General features: G+C 39.7%; 1 protein-coding gene across 2 annotated transcripts in view; it reads right to left on the bottom strand.

The window, feature by feature from the left end:
* Positions 1-21,783, bottom strand: part of lepr (leptin receptor) — a 41,175-nt gene extending 19,392 nt beyond the window's left edge. The window contains exons 1-4 of one of the 2 annotated variants that reach the window (XM_071486175.1): positions 6,742-6,804; positions 6,517-6,693; positions 2,411-2,468; positions 936-988 (exon numbers count right to left, since the gene is read on the bottom strand). In XM_071486175.1, coding sequence (XP_071342276.1) covers positions 936-988; positions 2,411-2,468; positions 6,517-6,568 — 163 coding nt within the window. In that variant the 5' untranslated portion in view covers positions 6,569-6,693; positions 6,742-6,804. Of the gene's footprint in view, positions 1-935; positions 989-2,410; positions 2,469-6,516; positions 6,694-6,741; positions 6,805-21,691 lie in introns of those variants that run through there. The other variant, XM_071486176.1, reaches the window with a different exon arrangement.
* Positions 21,784-22,858: the final 1,075 nt, after the last annotated feature.

Raw genomic sequence — 22,858 nt, 5'->3', positions numbered from 1 at the left:
GGAAGAAGCAAACAAAGATTTACTCTTTGTTAAGTCTTTTTTTGTGGGATGTCTTTTTTCCAGGGCCTGTCAAGAAGCCGCAACATACACGACTGAAAAAAATACATTTCAAATGTTCTACAGAAGAACAGATGGTATTAGTGAAAGAGATTGAACGTGGTCCCAAAGCAGAATCCTGAGGAACCCCTTCACAGAGATTTAATAGATATGTGACCACCAGCAAAGACAGCCTCTGTATGGTAGTTCCTTGATCCAGTGTGTGAAGGAAGAGAGGATGAATGACTGTATCACTCAAATTTTAATTGTTTTTGTTCATGAGCTGAAAATGTAACACAAAGGTGGCAGCAGAGATGTTACTATGCCTGGGTCTGAAGACAAATTAAACTATCAGCTGGGTGTTGAATGCAATTCAGACATCAGCATTTACAATTATAGATAAGACTACACAAGCACAAAACTGGACCCTTGTTTTAGCACCATCACTCCTTCTTTTCCTGTCAGCCCTTTAACCATTATATTCCTCTGGAAAAATACCAACATCCACACTTCATCATAGAAAAACAATGATGCTTAAATGGCTCCTCAAAAGACTTTGTGGTTTTGGAAAGAACCATCATCAGTTAAATAACCTCTTATTTGGGGGATGGTTCTTTAATGATCTTTTTGTATCTTCTGGTCTTGGCACTGAAAGGTTATTCATTCTTATTTGAGGTATTTAATGGTAGGTGATGGCATAAAATAAAATAAACTTTGAGGTGGTTGGCTCTTGGAATTGTAAATTATTCATCTCTTTTTCTCTGAAAAAACAGATTTCGACAGATGAAACCATTCTAAAGTAAGCTGATCTGTTAACTCCAAAGAAACTAAAGCAATCTGGAAGAAGACATAATGCAAAGCTGAGAGGTTACATCCAATGTGATGGAGGTGGAACTCACCATGGGACACCAGGAAAAGATGCATCAGGACTGTCAACACTACAGAATGAACCCTGTAGAGAGACAGAGAGGGCATAAGCAATGGATGGACAGAGAGAAGGTAAACGGGAGGGAGACAAGATAAAGGGAGAATTCATTAGGAAATAAAACCAAGAGAGCAGCTGTACAAAGAGCAAAGACTTAATAATATAGATAGGGAGCAATAAAAGAAAATAAAGACAGAAATTAAGTCAGTCAGTAATAGTTGCTTTAATAATTTATCGCTGTATAAACATAATGTAGGTGTGAAATTATCTCTTACTATGAAATGATTACAAAACATCATGTATTATGGGAAAGCAGTGGGAGGTGTCCACTTGTATGCCACTATAAAAAATCCAATGCCGGGAACTTGAGTTTTACACAGTTACACACAACAGCGGAAAAACTGGTGCTCTCTTGTGAAGAGCTGACACAAAGGACACCGCTCAGCACTTCTCATTTACAGCTTTTCTGATCTTCAGGCCTGTAATTTGTTCAACATCAGGGCAATTTGTAATCCTATTTGTTTATCTTCCTCTTCACACTCACAAAATGTGTATATATTTTTAATAGTATGATGTGATATGGATATATCACATCATACTTTGTATTTTTTTTAATTAACTGAGCTGCACAAAAGCAACAGCATTGGTGCCCCAAGGGGTACAAGAACACTTGACTGTGAGTCATTATTCTAGAGTAGAGACAAATCTGTGTGTAGGCAAAGTAAATAACACACCTTTACTCCGTTGGCATCTGATTTGTGAACCCATGCAATAATGTTGTAAAGTAAGATTTCACTTTTAACGATTTAGTCTGAAGTTACAACAGTTTTTACTATTTACCACAGTTAAGCCCAGTTTTTCACCATCAAATCAAACAAACAAGATTTAGTGGGCTGTCAAGTTAATTTTTCTTGAAAAAGCACCAAATCACAGAAGATGTTATCTCGAGGCACCTTTCGAATAAAGCATGTCTAGACTCTTTCAAACATTGATTACGAGACCCAACAATTCCCAGTGTGTTATCAGCTGTTATCAGATACTCTAACATTGGACTTCGTTAGAAATCTGCTCCGATCAGTCATATTTTCATGCATCTTTGTCTCCGAAATCCTCATGCTCAGTTTAAGAAAATGAATCTCTGCAAAGTTTCCGAGTCCACAAAGAAAGAATTTCACTTTTATAATTTCATGACTGTCAGATGTATTTCAGTGCAAGAAATCATGGATTGCAAATTTCCAAAGCACTTTCAAATCCATCCTTTCAATAATATGCTGGTGTTACCTTTCTCCCCAGACCCAAGACACAACCAATTTCAAGACTAGTGTTTTCATCTGGAGGGAGAAACCGCTCATTACGATCAGTCCAAACATCCGTGCTTTTACCCCCAGTGAATTCAGTTAGACTGCCACCTCAGTAATGGCAGGTTTGTCTATATACTGTAACACTTACATTGTGGTGGTCATAGTGTGAGCATGGCCTTGCTGGGCTTTGGCTGCGGTGAATCTCACTGAGGAGAGAGAGAGAGGAGAGACAGAGAAGGTTCTTAGAGGTGAACATACTTAAGGACTTGAAGCAGTGCTGCAAGTAAGTCAATGTTCACTCCAACAGGACTGAACCTGTGCCCTGCCTTGAATGAATGGGGATAACTGGACATAATGGACATGGCAAAGGAAGAGTCAGACAGAATGCAGAGGCAGTGGGATTAAAAAAAACTGCTGAAGATTTCTCAGACACATCCTGTTTGAGAGGCAGAGCTCTCACTGATAAGAGCATCTCCACTCTCCTGACAAAGTACTCCACTGTTGCTCTTCATTCATTCATTCATTCATTCATTCAATCATGGGAAAGTTTTTTCTGCCACACAGCACAAGGAAGGAATGAATCACTTCTTTATTTTCTCCTGTCTTATCAACATCGAATCATTACACAACAATCCGCATTCAGATGCTACTTTGTTCACGTGTGTTTTCCACTGTTATGCAAACAACACCCACCTTTACATTCCACTAATTGGTGTTGATACATTTCCTGGAGTTATGGCTTGTCTCTCTGGTATCAAACGCTGGACGTCACAAAATTTATTCAAGCTTAATGGAAGGACTGCCAAAGGACTGATCAGTGACTTTCGGTGTGATTTTTAATTCTGAGCTTTGTATCGGTATCCAAATCACAAAGGTAGTGCAGTGATGCTTCCTCCAACTTAGAAATATTCTAAGAGTAGAAATTTTTTTTCATCTCAAACGGACCTTGAACAAGTCATCCCTGCTTTTATTCTGTCACATCTGGACAGTTTTCATCACAAAAGTCTAATAATTTTGTTTTCTCAAACATTATTAACCCAGTTCCTGCTTTCTTTTGATTGTCACTGCCTTTTTTTTGTTTTACAAAGCTCTCCTCTGCTTGTTTTGATGCCAAACAAGAGCAGTGAGGGAATAAATTTATACAGTGACAACATCTATTAGTTCATTGATATGCTAGACAAACACACACAGGATGGACGCAGTGAAAAACAGCTCAGTGGACCAACTGAAGTGTGTCTGTGTGCTTGTGTCAGGACTGTGTATTCAGTGTGTGTGTGTGTGTGTGTGTGTGTGTGTGTGTGTGTGTGTGTGTGTGTGTGTGGGTGTGTGTGTGTGTGTGTAATAAGTGGATCATTTGCAAATGAATCCGTAAATATGTACTAAAACTTGTCAATGTGTATAAGAATCTGTCAGTGTGCACAATGTGTTTGTATGAGCGTGTATTACACAGTGCATATGATCCACTGGTCACAATAACAGACCAACACAAGAGGCACTTAATCAATAATTAAGCACATTATGCAAAGCAGCAGCATCGGTGTGAAGAGGCTGCAGGACAAAATACCATACTACACATCTGTTCCCACGCACCGTGGGAACACATCTGTCATCACCTACAGGTGGGTAAAACAAAGCCCGGGGACTGACTCCCATCACTGGTTCCCATAGAGAAGTAATGACCTGCCATGTAGAGCCTCTGTGCTGTCACTTATCATGAATCCTGTGTGAGAGAATTTCAGTTTCCATATTAACAGGAACAGAAACCTGAACTACTGCATTTGATTAACTGAAAACCAAAACTGCAAGATTTGGTCTTTTTTTACATTAAGTTCATCTTTAAGTGTTCTGAGGTTTGTTGTGTTGTTTTGAATATAGATCATTTCATGGTGGAACTATTAAAACAGATTAAACACTTTTCTTCACTGTCAGAGATCTCATTTGTTTTGATTGTGCTGTGTTTTTGTATTTCCTTTGAAAATGACAGAAATACTTGGATCTCATTTCCCAGTTGCTTGGTTCTTGAAACTGATAACACATAACAAATTTTTTATACAAGTGTAAGCTACGTGTTTTGCTTTTTGCTGTTTCAATGATCAAGAGAATCCACTGTAGGCAGAAATGTAAAAAATCTTCAAAAAATCTTTGAGTCTCTGTCCAATCCAAACCTACGCTTTGACTTTATACAGGACTATAAGTAAGCAGCACTATGGATAAAATCCGCTATCACTGTATGTGTGATTTTATATCATCATATCAACATAATATAAAACATGTTCTGAAGAATCTATCTAGAAACTGTTCATGTATAAAATGCCTATTTTAAGCTAATCCATAAATTTAATACCTGAAAAATCGAGGCACATCTTCACATTGATGAAAAAATATATACATATAAAAATCCAATGTTTCCACACAGTAAATCCAAGGCACTGATTTGCAACGCTGCCTACAAAGGTCTCATTTAATTAGAGATATTAATAGGATTTACCTGTCATAGTGTAAACAGTATCACAAAATCTCTGCAAAATTTTTATATCTATATATATATTCCTATCATCATATTCCTGAAGCCTCGTAAGGACCGATCAAAATCTCCCAGCCTACAGAGAGCAGTGAGATTCATGTTACTGTCACTCTCTTACCACAACGCTGAGGTTTGGTGAAGTTTCACTGTAAAGCTTAACCACAGTCAGCAGCTGGTTCACCAGCTCCTTTTTATGTTGATGATGTATAAGCACATAACTCATTTCACAACAGGCTACTCATGTAGGCTATTTACCCACTGATGCTCGTTGGTGTTTTGTCTGTCAGCTCCATCCTAGAGCTGCAACAGTTAGCTGGATGATTGATTGGTCAGCTATTTTGATAACTGATCAGTTATTTTGACATTTCCTTGATCCAGTTCCTCAAAGGTGAGAATCTGCTGCTTGTTTTTGTCTTATGTGAGAGTAAACCTAATATCTCTGGGTTTTGGACAATCAAACAACAGAGCCATAAACAGTTCATCAGGACTGCATATACTCATATAACATGCAAAAATATGGAAAATGCACAACACAGGAATAAAATAGACTGTCCAGTAAGAAACACACCTGGTACACACAGGTTACCTGAAAGCCTGTTTAAACAGAGTTAACTGATTAATCTAGAAACTAAACTGTCATGAGTCAACCAACTGGATGTTCTAACCACCAAGATGTGACCAAACAACAAAGTGAGGGACTGAATGAACTGAGACAAGAAGAGGATGTGCACCCCATGCTCATAATATCCTGTAAGTGGATTACTACAAAAAAAGTGTTCAGATGGTCACAAAACAGTCAGTGACGTGCAGGTGAGTCGCCTGTATCCCAGAATGAAATAAAAAAATAAAAATTAAAAAAAACCTCACAGCATCTCACAGTCTCACAGTCCATTATCTCTTGATCTGCACACTCCCACCGGGAAAAACTGAGCAACCTCAACAACTCATTTTAAGATCAGCAGTGATGGTTCATCCACCTTCAGCTGCTGTGTGGCTTCTGCTTCCTCATCTCCTTTGGAAACAATTGAGCTTGATCGAGACAATAATCTGAAACTATTTTCCACATGCAGGGGAAGCTCTGCCCCTCTTCCATCTCGCCAGCTATTCATCTTGGTCTGACTCACTCCCTGCCAGTCTGGAGCTGCTGTGCAAGGAGGCACGCTGGGGCTTGCCCCCCACCCCCCCATCATCATCATCATGCATGAGCAGCAGCTACATATTTCTAACAAGTTGCTCTCTTTTCTGACTTTAGATAATCACCATTAATGCCAAATTTGTTGAGAAGTAGTCATTTTAAAGTGGTTCACGGTGAATGGTGCAACATGAGCAACAGAAAACAATAAATAATAAAGTGCAGGTTGGCTATATCTTCAAAGACTAACACAAGAACTCTGTCTCAATAGTAATGCTAAGCATGAAAAAGGGCACAGCAGCATAACAACTTTTACGAGGTTGATGTAAACTCACCATCAGACGGGATATAACAGTTGGCAAACAGCTGTTTAAACTGTCTATTATAACACATCTGTACAAGCTGAATGTCAGAATGACAGGAGAGAGGGAAAAACACGCAAATGGTGAAAAACATTCACGCCTTCAGTTTCACACTGGTGGCTGACACCTCAGTGTGGAGAAAAAAAAAAAGACTGAAAGTTCATAAAAGTGGCTGAAAGTCGGAAACTCAAAAACGTTCAAAGTGTGAAGAAGAGAGAATGAGACTGTGGGCTTACATCGCTCCTGGAGATCTCTGCTGCGCTCCCTCTGGTCCCAGTCACACTCCATCCTGCGTAAACCCTCACTGCAGACCTGCGCGCCTCTGTCACAGTGAGCTGCCCATGTCTGAGCTGAGACTGAGAGCAGCAACACTGGTGAGGATTTCCCAGAGAAAATCGTTTTCTCTCTCTCTCTCTCTCTCTCTCTCTCTCTCTCTCTCTCTCTCTCTCTCTCTCTCTCTCAGTCACACGGCCGTTTCCCTGACGTAAAACTCAGCCGAGCCGAGCCTGGGTGCCGGAGAAGCGGGAGGAGGGAGAGGCGGCTCTGACGGGGACGGCACCGGGCCAGCCCCTTTGTGAGGCGTTCAGGAACACCACCGGAAATCCCACCACTTATGATGGAAATATAAGACGACGTCCACCAACACAAAAGCAACCTGTAACGATGGAAAATAACTGAGTATATTTACTCAATTACTGTATTTGAGCAGAACTTTGAGGTGTTTGACTATTTCTAATATATGATTGATACTCCATGATTCTACATCACTACACTGACAGAAAATGGAAGAGAGATGGAAATATCTGGCTGACTTTTTACTCCACTTTATCCATTCAGATTCAGATTTCATACAGTGAATCACTCATTTACTTATTTTTACGCAGACTACATATTACACTTATGTATTCATTCCTTTTATTTTCTTTGTTTGTTCACTCATCACATATGGGGGCTCTCTTGTGGGTACAAAAATCCAGTCTTCACAAAGTTAGCCATTTATTTGAGGGTTTTAAGGTTTAGGTTAGAATATATCATTCCATCCATCCACCCATCCATATGATGGGGGGGTTTAAAGGTGCAACATTATTAATGTCTTTGTTTGTTTCTACAGTTTTTGTTGTATCTCTAGAAAATCCCACTATTACTTGTCACCAAGTGTTGACCACAAAATCCTGCTCCCTACACAAGCAAAATAACCTTCTTGACCTGCAACCTCCCATTTTGATTTATGATTCTCAGGAGAGTCTGCAGCTGTGCACATACATCTGTTCTGGTTATTTGGATGTTTGCTAAGGAACTACTGGCAATTAATGAATAAATACTCAAAACAGTCTGTGAAGTGTGAGTTTGAAATTTCTATTTAAGTAGACAGTTTGCATCCCTGACAGATCAACTGCTCAACAAGAGCAGTGCTGCAAACTTATCTTCCCTTTCACAATAATTTTGAGGATTGCCACTCCCACTTATCAACAGCTGTATGTGATGATAAGTACACAGCAGGAAATATGAACACCAGCATTACGCTACATGCTTTAAGGTCCCTAACGTCTCTGTCTTCCTGTGTATTTCACTCCCTTCTGCTTCAAGAGAACTGCAGAAAAGCCACTGTCTGTTAAAAAAAAAAAAAAAACTGTCCAGCCTCACAGTTATGTTCCAAATGTCAAACAGGCACCTGTTGTATTTGTATGAAACAGGAGTCAACAGATCACAGTGGTGTGCAGGACAAACAGAGGACAAACAGTCAAGTGATGCAGGTTTCTGCTGACATTCAGCTTCTTTCTTCAAAAAAAAAAAAAAAAAAAAAAAAATCAGCTAAAAAGCTGTCTGTTTTAGTCCTGGAAAAAAGTCTCCATCCAGATGTGGATCCCTGGCCACACCACTAAGTCAACCTACTTTTCCAAATGCAAACAGACAGTCCAGTGAATAATCTGTTATTTGAATGGAAAATTTGTCAGTCAGGAATTCTGCATAGAAGCCTGTACTGAAAGTGAATAGTGAATGATTTTGTTGTCATTGGTGCCGTGGCCTGAAATAAGTGTTATATTTATATATCAGACCATATGTCAGTGTTTTTAATTTCCATGTTGCACAAGTTGAAAATACAAACCATTCTTTATTGCTGTACTACTGCCTGCTACTGCCCTCCATATTATACCTTTACATTACAGACGGTGAACAGAGAGGCAAACAGAAGTAGAGGTGAAAGACTGTGACTGTATTCGTGGAGGAAAAACAGGGCCTGTGTCACTGGAAAACACAGGTGTTGTTCGTGTGTCCAGACTGAAGGTGGGCATTTACAGAAACGAGGATGAATGGGACAATGGTCACGAGAGCTTATCTGTGTTTCCCACAAGCTTAATATTTATTGTGGTGTTGACCCTGCAAACAGCATTGAATGCATCATTCTGGTGGAATTTAATTGGTTTCTACTTTCAAATGCATTTCAGAGAAAATAATAAATACAAAGATAAAAGAATCTATGAGGGTGTGCTGTCCAAATTAACTCTAAATATGGGATCCTGTATATTCATGGTTGTAACTAATTCTACAAAGTTATTTAACAAGAAAGAATCATTAAATTTACAAATTATTGTTGGTGTTTTATGGTTTACCGACACGTCAGACAAACAGTTCATATCAACAGCAAATTATTTTATCATATGACGAATAATAGTATAAGCTGTAATGTAATTACAACAGGAAATCACTGGCTGTCAGACACATGTCCATGCATGGCATTATGGGAGTTATCAAAAACAGGTGTTGGTGGATGTGCTCATTAGAATATCGAGCTGATAAGATAATGGCTGCTTTGTCTGTAGGTGTGAATCCTATCTACGATGAGGTGTCAGTTTACCATCCCACACCTTTGATTAGACTTTGATTAGACAATCCATACTGCAGGAGTTTTCCTTGATGGTTTTCAAAGGGCACAGTGTGTGTGTTTGTGTGTGTGTTTTTCTTTTGTATTCTGTATTCATTATGTTGTGGTGGCAAAAATCTATGTGCAAACAAGGACTCACCTCTGGTCCCTGCAGGGTAAACCACTGGTTTGTTTTAGAATCAGGTTTAAAATGATTAGGTTATAGCGGGCCTACAGGGAATGAAGAATCCCAACATGTACAGTCACGTATAGCCATTTGTTTTATGATAAGACTCCAGCTTTGTCCCAAATGCATATAATATGGTAATTCTAAGCAGGTTTTGAGTATGTAATTTGTTCATGTTGGAAAAGTGACAAAATGAAATAGCCTATGCTCAAAACAGACAGTTTGGGTCCTATTTGTGCTGTTTATGGGCATCATTCTTGCACTGAAGCAAAACAAAACAACTACCTCTGAATTAAAAAAAATATTTAGCTTTCTCTGTCTTTAGTTTAATGGTCAATGGCATTTTAAAGTTGCAGTTTGATTGTCCCTCGATGTGATTGCACACCTCTTGCATCATGTCCTGTTAGAGTAAACCAGTAGAAAACATTATCTTCTTATATAGTGGCTAAAAAATCAGTACTACAAAGATTAGTATATAGTACTGTATGTAGTATGGAATTAGTGCTTAGCATTTAATTTATGGTCAAAGTTGGAAGCATCCATCTCCATCCCTCCATTTTTAAATTGTGGATGAAAAGCAGGGAACACCCTGCAAAGGTTGCCAGTCCATAACAGGCCTAACATTTGCAGACACACAATGACATTCACACTCACATTCACGCCTTTGGGAAGTTCAGAGTTTTCACTTCATCTAACTTGCAGGCCTTTGGACTATGAGAGGAAACTGGAACATCTGGAAGAATCCCAGGCAGACAGGAGGAAAGTCCACTAGGACTCAGCTGGATGGCACATGCATCCAGGACCCTTTAGCTTTGTGGCAGCAGGGGTAACCACAAAGCCATTACACTGCACAGGTTGGAATTACAACCAGGCTGTGGTTATACAATGCCCCCACAAATATAGTAATACAGGTTTTCGTGATTGTGGGGCATCAGAGTGAGTTAGTGCCTGCAGCCACTATCAAACTTTATGACGTAGAAAGGATGCGTCATTGTGTGCATGCATAAATTTGCCCATGTGAAGGGGAGGGGATTGATTTGCAAATATATTTCCTCAATCTGCGTCATGATGGGAGCACATTACTTCACTTTCACAGCCCACTGATCTTAATAGACGTGAATTAGGCTCATTATTGTCAGCAGCCTGGCATCACTCCGTCACTGTATCCTGCAGGGAGCGTTGGGGATTAGCAGCATCTTGTTTCACCTACATCCTAAATCCCTTCACAGCAGATGACAGTGGTAGTAAAGAAGACAGGAGACAAACGTTATGAGGGGTTTTTTTTCCTCTGCTGTCACATTTATCTTTTGTTACCTTTGCCAAGTGCAATCACAGAATGTCATTGTCAGATATATTGTGATAGCAAACATGTGGCAATGCCAGCTGCTTTCTCCCCAACCTGCAAACTGGATGCACAGAAACCGATGAATGAATCACTACTTATTTATGTTTTTTCAATCATCTACTGAAAAAGATCCAAACATTTGCACAATTATATCCTTTGCACAAAATATCAGTGCTCTGACAAAGCTCTTTTTGGCTGAAATCTTAGATGATACATTCGGTACAAGGTAAGGTGATACGAGTTTGTATTTTTTTTTTTTGTTTGTTTTGTTTGTTTTTTTTTGCATCCAGCACTTTTTTCCCTCATCCAACGCATATTTAAAATAAAACCATCTTAACAAATAACAAAACACATAATGTTTATAATGTACTTACTTTGGAATCTGATGAAAAATACTTCCAAATAGTTTTTAATGGGGTCTATTTTTAATAGTGGAAAAACATCCAGACAGACGGTCACACTCATACTTACAGTCATCATGACTCACAAAAACAACATACTTTGAATTCTTAAAAAAAAAAATTTTAAAAAAACTTTATCATGCTGCCATTGTTAAAAACTATTATTATAAACTAATATTTCCCATTCTTTCACATCATAATATTAAAATGATACAGAATTATACAGTGAATAGAATTAGGTTAAAATGTAAGGGTCAGTGATGGAGTGCGGGGAAGGGAAACACACTGTCACAGCAGCCCCACCTACAGTGCACATTTAAAATGAAGAGATGACCTCATTCTCACCGATGACATCATCCCAACCTGTGTGCAAGAATGACATCATCCTCTTGGTATGTAAACCTCATGTGACAATGTTTTTCTTTTGGTCCAAACAAATAAATAAATAAACTTGGACTGTTATTCTTATTTGCTATTGTTATCGGCCTGCAAGACAGGAACCTGCTCTGATGTTGATCTTTATAGTTTTTCTTTGTTGTGCACTCTCTTGTACCACAATGATCCGATCTGCAGTGTATTCACCTCTGATGTTCCACTTTTAAGGTGATCTTGCTTTTCTCTGAATATTGCCTCTCTCGAAATGTTCAGATATACAGGGAGACTGGAGCCAGAGAGGGATGAAGACGACTGCTGCTGCAACATGGATCTGATTACAGTGAATCATTTGCAGATGTACTGAAGGTTTCAGCAACATGATTTTAGTGGGAGTTTAGAATTTCATAACCACTGAATATTTGTTCAGCTGTTTTGAAATTTTATACCTTACTTGCATCTTTAAGGATTCAGGAAAGACTTTTCTTGTTCTACTATATTACAATCATTATCAATATTATTATTATTTCGGTTCTTACATCATTTACAGCTGTCGTGATTCTTGTGTCAGCCCTTCCTGTTCCTCCCTGTCTCAGTCGCCTGACTCCCTGTACCCACCTGTGATCACCTGTCTCTCATTCTCTAATCACCCAGTCCTGACTCATTCACCTGTTTCCCATTCCCTATTAGCTCACATTGTATATATCAGCCATCTTTTCCCTGCCATTTGCCTGATTGCTGCATCATTCATTGTGTGCTGTAGTAGTCCTGCCATCCTGTAACCTGAGCCTTAACTATCAACATCCCTTCACACGAAATTTTTAACTATTCTGACCTTCCCGGTCTGTGTCCACCTATTTGTCCCTCCACATCTGCCCTCTTTCCACCAAGAAATAGTCCCAGGTTAAATAATCCTCTTTCTGTAAGAGCAGCATGACATCAGTTCATTATTACTGTCATCATTGCTGAGGGACATGGTTTGACAGCAGAGCTGCAGTATCATCACTGTAGTAGATGAGTTAAGTGTTTTACACTGCATCAACATTATGAGACTAATCTTTCTAACAAACAGCCCCCCTGTGCCCTGCAGTGTGAAACAGTTGCCCACCACACACAGGGAAGCCACTCTTGAATAATTCATCAGATTTTCCTGCTCCAGGAAAAAAAAGGGAAAAAATCCCCACAGAGGGGTTGCATACCAAGATGATGTCATGCTTTACAAACAGGTTGGGATGATATCACTGAAGAGGATGATGTCATCTTTTTTTATTTCAAAGGCAAGTATGATTTTGCTGCATTCCCCTGCTGGCACCCTGTTCACATGCAGATTACATTTCTGTGATCACTGAGCAATGCAATGAAACCTGATTTTACATAATAAGATGTGAATCTCATATTTCTATCACTTTAATGCTTTCCCGTGAAAGTGGAAATGAGGTGGGAAGTAAGGGCAGATTAAGGGCCATTGTTAGAGTGTGAGCCATTGGCACCAGTTTCAGTTTGTCTCTTAAAGGAGAATTGCAGAGATTTAGTATAACACGTCCTTAAAGCTGGGGGACTTGTCCAGAGGTCTATATATCCTGTCTTAGTTCTTAGCACAGATAAAGTTCCACCAACACTAGATTCCACACTGCCTATACTACAACTCAATGGTGTCTTATAGTAGACACCCCATGTCACCCAAACTCCACCTTACCAGTTTGTAAAACAGGCTGTCTGCCAAACACCTTCTAAGATAATCCTGAAGACACCATCAGGGTTATAATTAGAGACTCTCTAGTGCCAAAGAACACATTATGCAAGTGTTCTCACAGGGTGATTGGTCTTACTGTGATAACTAGTAAACTGATTTATTTGTTTAAGACTTTTGTCCAAATTTCACAGTATGTTGACTTTATGGCCAAACGTGGCTGATAGCGTGAGTTAGGTTGTCCCTTTTTAGTTCAAGATAAAATAAGTCCATCTCCCTATGATTTATACTTAGAGAGGAGATACAATATGCGGTGGGATAATCTATTACAAATCGCTCTAACAAATATGATTATCAGAGCCAGCGAGAAGCAAATACATACTGCTATGATGTCCACTGGCCCGCTGCTGTCTGAAAATTCAAAGTAGGTCATCTCCCTGGAGGTCATTGACCTTTGGAACAACTGCATGGAAGAGGCCAGTGAGAGACTTTTAGTGTTGTTTACTGGAATACATTTCCCTATCTGCCCTTGCCTGGAATTTTCTTATTGTGAACATGTAAAATAATATTGTGTGTGTGCTATATTTTATTTATTTTTCAATTAACGCCTTTGGTTCTCATTGTGTTTCCTGATCATGGCCACAAATTTTGTTTCAAAAAACTCTGTGGTTTCATGTTTGTGGAGGGTCTATGGACTGGACATCCTTATTTCCATTGGCATCATGCCCAGGGTCACACTATGAATATCCTTGTTACTGAGAAATGCAGCTATAACAGGCACAATGAAAGTAGCATTCAGAGGAAAACATGAAAGAGGACCAAACTAACTACATCTCTTTCTTTTCCCAAAAGCTTTCTGTTTTCACCCTTTGTTGTTTTTTTTTTTTTCTGTAATCACTGAGCTTTAGCTTGAGTGTACATGCGTTTTTTCTATCATGAATTAAGGTTGTCACTGTCACGTAAGCGTGTGCTGACAAAGCCTGAGCATGATGTCTTTTCCAGAGCACAGCTGTATCACATGTCCCCTTGAAAGCTACGGCTGCTGAAATATAAGCTGACTCTGCATTTGTCATGAGTTCTGCTTAATGCAGCCAATATCTATGAAATTGAACAGAACAATAGTTTGGAGCCAGAGCCAAAGAACAATAAAACCTGCTGACGTCTGCCACTCTGATAACAGAAAACTGACGTCATTGCACAAGGTAATGATCCAAAATCATAAGGTTTTGTGAAATGAGTGTAAACAAAGTTGTTACGTGATGACAGCAAAAACTAGTCATGACCAGGTTAGAAAGTTAGAGATAAAATGTGATGAAAACTTAGGTTCTAAAGCAATAGCCAACACAACTGTGAGATTCACTCATTAAAAATTTTGGTTAAAACATTAAAAAAAAATTTTTTTTTTTTTTTTTTGCCTGAGCTGGCCCAAGACAAAAACCTGTCTTTGTGTTTCAAGACAGAAAATGAGGGTTATCCCAGTAACATCAGTGCAACCACAGCACACACAGCACCAGTATCTCTCTCCCAAGGGTGTGCAAGTGAGCCACAAAGTTTGAAGTTCCCGAAATCGTGATGATTTTATGCTTGAATGGTATTGGGCTATTTGGGCAATCATTTTTTCCAGAAGAAAAATATCAAAGGAAAAACCAAAATCCAAACTCAAATTTGCACTGAAGTGCTTTTGTCTGAGCCAAAACCATCATCTAGTTACAATCAGGAACTGCCTGGCTTAAGCTACAGAGTTGAAGTTAGGGGTTAGTCTATGTTAGGTTGATATCTTGGTTATGCGAAAATAAAACTCAAAATCTTTTTACCTTAATATAAAAACTCACAGAACAGAATGTTTTTGCATATGGACAACCATCGGAAGATAAATGTATCTTCCTCACTTCCACCTAAACCACCACATTATTTCCACTGGACTACTTCAGTGTCAAATTTTTAGGTCTATTTCAAGATGGGAAAAACTCTTCCTTGGAACAAATCTGTGCCCTTCAAGAGATTTCACTAAATTTCACAGATTTTCATGAGGCGACACAGTATTTTTCCACTGTTCAGTAGCTGTCTAGTGGATAACTGGAAAACAGAGCTGCACATGAGACACAGCACCTGCCAAACACCAGCTCCAGTGAGAGACCAAACAGATGAAGAAAATGCCAGAAGCAGAGAAAAAAGCAGAGACTTGAGGTAACATGCACAAACAGCCATATGGCAAAAAAAACATTCATGCTGCGCAAACATTAAAATTTTACCCAAATTTGCGTTTCAAAGATTTTCTCATCCCACTTTTCAACCACTTGTTTGTCTATTTAGAATTGTCCAAACTCTCAGAATTACTAATTAAAACATAACACAGTGCCTCAGTGGTGTGACAAAACTGGCAAAATAATACGCATCTCATGAGACCGTGTGTGTGTGTGTGTGTGTGTGTGTGTCTCACAGGAGTCAATGCGTAAACTAGAACTAATAGATTTAATAGGTCTTATTAGTAACAGTACTCATCTGCTGGCACAAACACCGGCCTGGAAAACACAAAGTGCTGTGTTGTTGGGGTTTGTGAGAGCACAACATGACTAAATGACAACATGTGAACAACTCACATCAGTGCCAGATGTGAGTGGATAACATCTGGTAGTGACACCACAAGGCTGAGAGACGCGTCTGAACGATTTGTGGGTTACTTCTTAGCATCAGAGACCAAAGCACAGCGCCTGAGGGCTGCGATGAGCATCTCTTGTTCATCTTTGGTTTTCTTTCTTTCTGCCTCCCTCTCTCTCTCCTCTCTGTGTCTTACGCACACACACTGACATAAACACACATGAGCACACAGTCTGCAGCAGTCTGTGCACGCTGATGTGATGAAATGACAGCACTGTATTGACTGTCTGCTGGTTCCCTGCACTGCCGTAACTGCATCATCAAAATATGACGGAGTCACTCATAAAACCACAATCACTGCCTCTCCCCAGGATACAATCTCCACCTTGTTTCCACACACACACACACACACACACACACACACACACACACACACACACACACACACACACACACACACTCTCAACTGTTCCATCATTTATTCCACACCAAGCAGGTGATGTGCAGTCACTCAGCTTCCCTCTCACTTTCTCCTTTGAGACAAGTAAGATTTTAAGGGAGTTTTTCTTTCCCGGCAGAAAACAAATATGGAAAGAATTAGAGAGAGAGGCTGAAAGAGGGAGAGTGCTGAGGTGTCCCAATGCAAAGCTTGTGCGTCATCAAATTTTATCATCTAAAACCTAGTGAGCCATCCCCTCCCCGCACAGTAGAGTAACAGTGAGGGTGTTGAGTCGGGGTCTGTCATCTGATGACAGATCAAGGCTGTGCTTAGTTAGCCTGCTAACTTCAGCAGTGGAAACGTTGTCATAGAGACGAGAGTTAACATTGGCGTTGCTTTCCACCACTGGAGACCGTTCTTGGCGAGTAAAGGTTTCAAAACATTTCTTTTAGATTGTAAGTAAACAGCTGTTAATGCTAACGTTAACTATGAAGCTACAGCAAGACTAGCTCCTTTAAATCAAATTAAATTTAAGAGCTAGAGCATCATTAAATTTCTTCATGGTTGGACTTTTTTTTCTTTAACAACTGCAAAAATATCATCTAACGATATGTTATTCTAAAAGTAATTGGCACTGGTATCAGCCTTTCAAACACTTCACTGGTGCAAACCTGAAGCTCTACAGAGGGCAGAACCTGTACTTCCAAAAACCACTTTTACTGCTACCTACTACTCAAACAGTAAATTACTTAAGGCTTTTTTTCTGAAATGTCTTATATGAATAACAGTTGACAGTGAGGTAAAGGTGAGCATTCAGAAGGGTGCTGGAATGTAGCACTTTGGTGTCATATTAACACAGGAGCAACGTGTTGGGTTTCCAAACCACTGTGAGTCTCACATTTCTACGTAATGCGCACAAATCCTCAACCACCCACTTGTGCCTGTGCATGATATGTTTTTATTCAGCGCCCACTCATGCTAAAGCAGTCTGCATCAGTTAGGCAGCAGGCAATAACATCCAGGCGGCTCTCGCTTTGAGTTATACCCCATCCTCTGCCTTAATATCTCGCAGCATCCTGTGATGTTTGGCACTTTGAGCCACTTGAATCATTTTATTTTTCTCAATGAAAACTCTGAGGTCATAAAGCCCAGTGGGGTAGAGCCAATTGTGTACAATAAGGCAACGTTTCTCTCAGTGTTTTTCTGAATGAAAGTGCTCCATCTTTTTGAGTCAAACTCCCCTGGCTGGAGCCACAAAATCAGATATTATTTTGTTTATGCTTTCAGAGGAAATATAATTTGAGTTGTTTATTCCCAGCCTGAAGCCATCATTGATTTTTTTTTTTTTTTTCTTTCTAATCAAGCTGCTCATTCGTTAGAGCTGCTTTTTTTTTTTTTTTTTTTTTTTTTTAGCTTTTAAATGGAATAACTTTGACCAAAACACTGAAAAGTACAGCAAGTCCTCAAACCTAAACAACCTGGTAGGGTCTAGGGAAAGATTGTGGTATGGTTAATATAAGCTCATTTTTAAGGTTAGAGGACCTTTGTCATGATTGTTACAATAACACACATGTGGTTAAGGCAGTGTTGTAGCCAAGTCCCTAAACCTCGAGTCCGAGTCAAGTCTCGAGTCCCCACAGTTTGAGTGTAAGTCCAAGTCATCAGGGTTGTTCCAAGGCATCTCTTCAGCATCTTAGCAGTAAGTGTTTATTGACAGTATGCACATAAGTCTGCATGTAGACTAGTGAACACATCTGCCTGCCCTTGTATGAAATCGAATAATGTTACAATATTAATTTATTTGTCTTTAGCCAAATTATTATGGCTTATTGCAAAATAACTAAGTTTCCATCTCCAACTTCCAAGTCTGAATGCAGTCAGTGCTCGAGTCAGAGTCATCAGTGCTCGAGTCCAATTCAAGTCACAAGTCCTATAAAAATGTGGTTAAAAGAAACAACATTTGAAACAGGACACAAATAGCAGTCTCTTGTGTTAAAGCCCAATATTTTGTCAACACATCCATCCACTCCAACCTCCTTCCCATGCAGACTTTGTTGCTATATGTCAGCATCGTCCTCTTTTGCTCCCATCATACCTACTACAGCCAGGAGAGGACTTTTTCATCTGAATGTAAACATGTCGTTTTGGGGTATCTGCTGAAAAGACTGATACTGTCTTGCACGGCCAGTACATGTTGCCTAACAATTAATCATAAGTACAGGTTGTACTAAGCTTGCACAAACAACCTATGGGGTCTCTAAAAGTGGAATTTAAAAAGCAAAATGACTGCAAACAGTGCATCTTGTTTCTGAAATACTCTCATTTGCCCAGCCTCGTGTTTTCTCAGCTTTGTGTTCCTGTCCCATTAAAGCAGGTTGGCCTTTTTCAACATCCTATACAGATCCAACACTCTGTCACAAACCTGTGTGTGCAAATGCATGTCTGTGTTTTTTCAAATTTGTGTGTGTTTTTGTGTTCCTTAATAAAAACACTGGCAAAAATGGCAAAAATCAAGCTGAAGAGGAAGTGGGGGGGGATTAGTGTGAGCTAAACAGGAACAGCGAGAGAGCGCATGTATATGGATTGTAAATAAAGAGATAAACAATAAAGAGGACGACGATAATGACAGAAAATGGAAAAAGTGGAGAGTAAGCGACATACCAAACGAACATAAGTAAAGAATTTCATTTCACTGGAAGTTGGTGATGTAGATATTTTCAAATAAGCAAGTCTTCCTGGAATATTGTCACTGTGGCTAAAAGCATGATTATTATCAAAAACTACAAAACAAAAAGCAGTTTTGGCAGAGCCACAGCTCCACAACATTTTGGCCATTATATGCTACTCAGCCCTGTGGATGGTGTGGATCCAAGCTGGTGATTCACAGGAGAGCAGACAGGCTGACAGACAGTGAGTGGGTTTTATCTACAGCATACTGAACAAAAACACAAAACACACATGCATAGGTAACTAACTCACTTGTGAGACCTGATGAAGCTTATGCAATGTTCAAATTCAATAAAGTCGTAACAGTCTCTTTAATACCTAAAAGAATGCTGCTCGACGTGGCATTAGATGAGATCTGCTGATCGGGGTAAAGTGCAGTCAGTCCAAGGACATGAAATGTGACTGTCAGTGTTTATGTTCATCTGTGTGCAGTGCAGTGCATGCTGGGATAGGCTCCAGCTGTGAATAGCAACAAGCAGAATGGATGGAAGAACTCATTCTTTGAATAAAGGTTTCTCTTAAGTGAAACTCACAGAATAAAGACCAGCTCCCAGCTCAGTATCTGGTTTTGTACCTCCGGACAGGTTGTTTTTGTAGATAGACTAAATCAAAATCCACCTCAACACCAGCACACTCCCAGACATTAAAATAAAGTTTCTAAAAGTTTCTTGAATCTGTCAGATAATACACAGTATAAATAAAGTTTCAACTGCTGAACATAAACTTCCCCTGAGGTTATTCAATCTCCCAAATTCCAAAAAAAAGTATTTATTTGTAAAGGACAACATCTCAGTATCTGTATCTGTATCTGTACAGCACTGTCTCTAGTGTGAACATGCAGGCTGACTCGAATAGTACAGCATTAAAAACCATTAACAGTTTTAGCTCCTGTGTAAATTCAGACCTTTAAGTCCAACCAAGCAAGCAGCACAGAAGCTCCTCATCACCATGGAGACCTCTGTGACCATAATCTCACCTTTTACCCTCCTAGTTTAAATAAACCAAATGGTCAAACAGGCAGCTAAATGCCTCCTGCGAAACGAGCCTGGCTGTTAGCTCTGACACAGATTGAAAAACAGGAGTCTCAACCTCAGAGAATCTAGTACTGGACTGTCGATCGAAGCTGGTCTGGCCTGAGGGTTGTCTGAAATGTGTCTGTGGCCAAAGCACCTAATCTCAGCTTGCTGTGTCTGAACATAAGGGCTGTTTTCACTGTTGAGAATTGATGCACTGAACTGAAATATATATAAGAGATAAATCTGAACTAGATTAGTTTCAATAGAAGCTGCATACTGTGAGGTTTTAAAGGGATAGATTCATACTTTGCTTTGGTTGGGAGAGTGAAATGAGAAGATATCAATCTCATGTCTCTGGATTAAAGTAATAGTTTGACATTGGGAACTGGGCTTGTTTGACAGTAAGATGAGTAAAATGAAAAGATCAATCCCACACTCATAGCCTGGTTCTGTCCAAAGGTAAAAAGACCTGTCAAACAAAAGTATATTTTAGAGTTATAGCTTAAAGTCACTGCTCCCAGCCAAAAATATTCCAGCACATAACCCCAGGGTGATGTTTTTGCTCCCCTATTTTTGTACAGATTAAATAAACAAATATATAACCTGTTAGATAACTTAAGAGAGCAACATGTCCTCCAAATTACATGACAAAATTCTGTTTGTGCACGCCCTCCAGAACAACACAGAGAAGTGCCTTCTCATCTGAGGCCCCCATCGGCAAGATGACGACATCTGTCTGTGCCAGAAAATCTGTTAGAGATCACTGTTTATGATGCAACAAGTCTGGTTAACATTTGCTTAGGTTTAGGCACAAACACAGCTTGTTTATGTTTAGGGGAAAAAAATCATGGTTTAAATAAGTGCTTTGTCATGGTAGAGGGAACCTTGACATTGGCTGTCAGTTGGAAGTAGGAAATAAAAGGTGGCCTCTGGTGTTTAAATCTAGTCTTGATCCAACCCATCATAATTTCTACAGCCACTAGAGGGCTTTGTCGCTTGAAAACATGTTGCTTTTTGGGGCACTTGTTGAAACAAATGATGCTGTTGTTTCTTTGTCATGTCTCTTTACAGGTGTTGGAAGGCCTGTTTTTGAACTCTGGAGAAAGCCAAGCTAGTGTCTCCCCCTGTTTCCAGTTTTATGCTAAGATAAGATAAACATCCAGACTCAGGATTCATACTTACCACATAAACATGAGAGACCTTCTCATCCCTGTAAAACTATATGCTACATGTACATTTTTATGGGCCTCTAAGTAAGACATGCACAACCCTGACAACATGTCCCCCTCACTTTTGATTTCTGACTATGAGGAAAAAAAAAAAAAAAAAATACAACAGCGTTATGACCTCTGCTGCAGTGCCTCATTAAACATTTAAAGTAAAAAATACAGATGTGGAGGAACAAGAGAAGGAAGCAGCAGAGATATATTTTATCATATCAAAGAGTTTGTGATTATCAATTGGAGCAAGGGAGGAACAAAGAAAGAAGGGGAGACGTATAGACAGACTGAGGGAGGGGAAACTGTTGTGTCAACATGGCAGAAGAAATAGACTGAAGAAAAATACAAGGTCGAGCCTGCCAGTTATTTCTCCTACCAAACAAACAGCTATACTAGAACCACTCCAGTGACTCAGGATTAAAACAATAGGAAAACCAGCGTCAGGTTAGGTGTGAATCATTGTTGGCAGATCGTATACTGTTGGGTGTCATTCATCTCACACCATTTGTTCAGCGTCTTATGAAATGTTGTAATATTGAGAAAACGTACTCACCAGCTGTCCCACACCCACAGATAACAGGAAAGTTCCAGCTGATATCCTAAACTTTTGTAGTAGTGGACTGGGAAGTGACATTTTGAAGTCCCGCGGACGGACTTCTTTATGTGGAGCAGTGTGTCTCTAGGCATGAGGGGCTATTTCTGATACATGGTGTCAGAATACACACCAATCACTCAGGCCGGGATGTGCATGCATGCATTTACACTAATCTGTATCTACAGGTTTGTGTGTGTGTGTGTGTGTGTGTGTGTGTGTGTGTGTGTGTGTGTGTGTGTGTGTGTGTGTGTGTGTGCGCATTGTAAGCACACAGGGATTAGATTTTTTGGACAAAAACCATCTCTATTTTTGTGTGCATATACATGGCCTGGAGGTGTATATTTGTAGCTGTGGGCTTAGAGAAAACAAAGCTTAGTGACAAGCCTGCCTTCTGTCAGTGGTCGCCTCAAAATTTCCCCTCTAGTTGAGGTACAAAGGGGTTTTCCGTATGTGAAGAATGATATGTGATCCCCTAATCCCTCTGGCACACTCTAGCCAAGAGCTGCCTTTGGGTTGCTATGTCACCCCATTTACAGCGGCCTCCTCCCTGACCCACACTTGACCGGGTGCAAACAAACTCGGGGATACAACCCCACTTTATCCGTGAGATGTGGAAGAAATATAACAGGATATCATGTTGTTCCAAATACAAAAATAAACCCTGTTGGTTAGGGTGCTCACTGTATTTCAGAGACAGACACAAACCTTAAACCTTAACACCGGATCAAATGCTTAAGTGTAATGTGAAAGGGGTCTCCCATAATGATGAACCTACAGAGAATCATAACCTGATTCTGAACTTCCCTTCAGCTTCACAGAGCATTTCCAGTTTATATTTTGGTTTTCAGACCCACAATTTTACTGTTTTTGGTTCAGTCTCTCTGCTTTCTCCAAACTCTTTTCCAGATAAATTCAAGATAAATTTCAGGAAAAAAGCAGGAAAAAAAACCCACTCTGTCTTCTCAGCACCAAAAGGCTGACAGACACGATCAGTGACAGCTGGTGAACATAGTGAAGAATTTAGCTGCTAAAGAGCCAGATATTTTTCTTTGCAGTTGGTGTTGACCAAAGGAGAAAGAATATTGAAATTAAATTCATGAGGTGGCCAGAAACATAACTCCAAAC

The sequence above is a fragment of the Trachinotus anak genome, unplaced genomic scaffold (assembly GCF_046630095.1).
Source record: "Trachinotus anak isolate AG129_WGS33_773 ecotype Australia unplaced genomic scaffold, CSIRO_AGI_Tana_v1 ptg000010l, whole genome shotgun sequence".
In the NCBI taxonomy this organism is placed as follows: domain Eukaryota; kingdom Metazoa; phylum Chordata; class Actinopteri; order Carangiformes; family Carangidae; genus Trachinotus; species Trachinotus anak.
The sequence above is the reverse complement of the archived record's forward strand: the minus strand, read 5'-3'. Positions and strand labels throughout refer to the sequence as shown.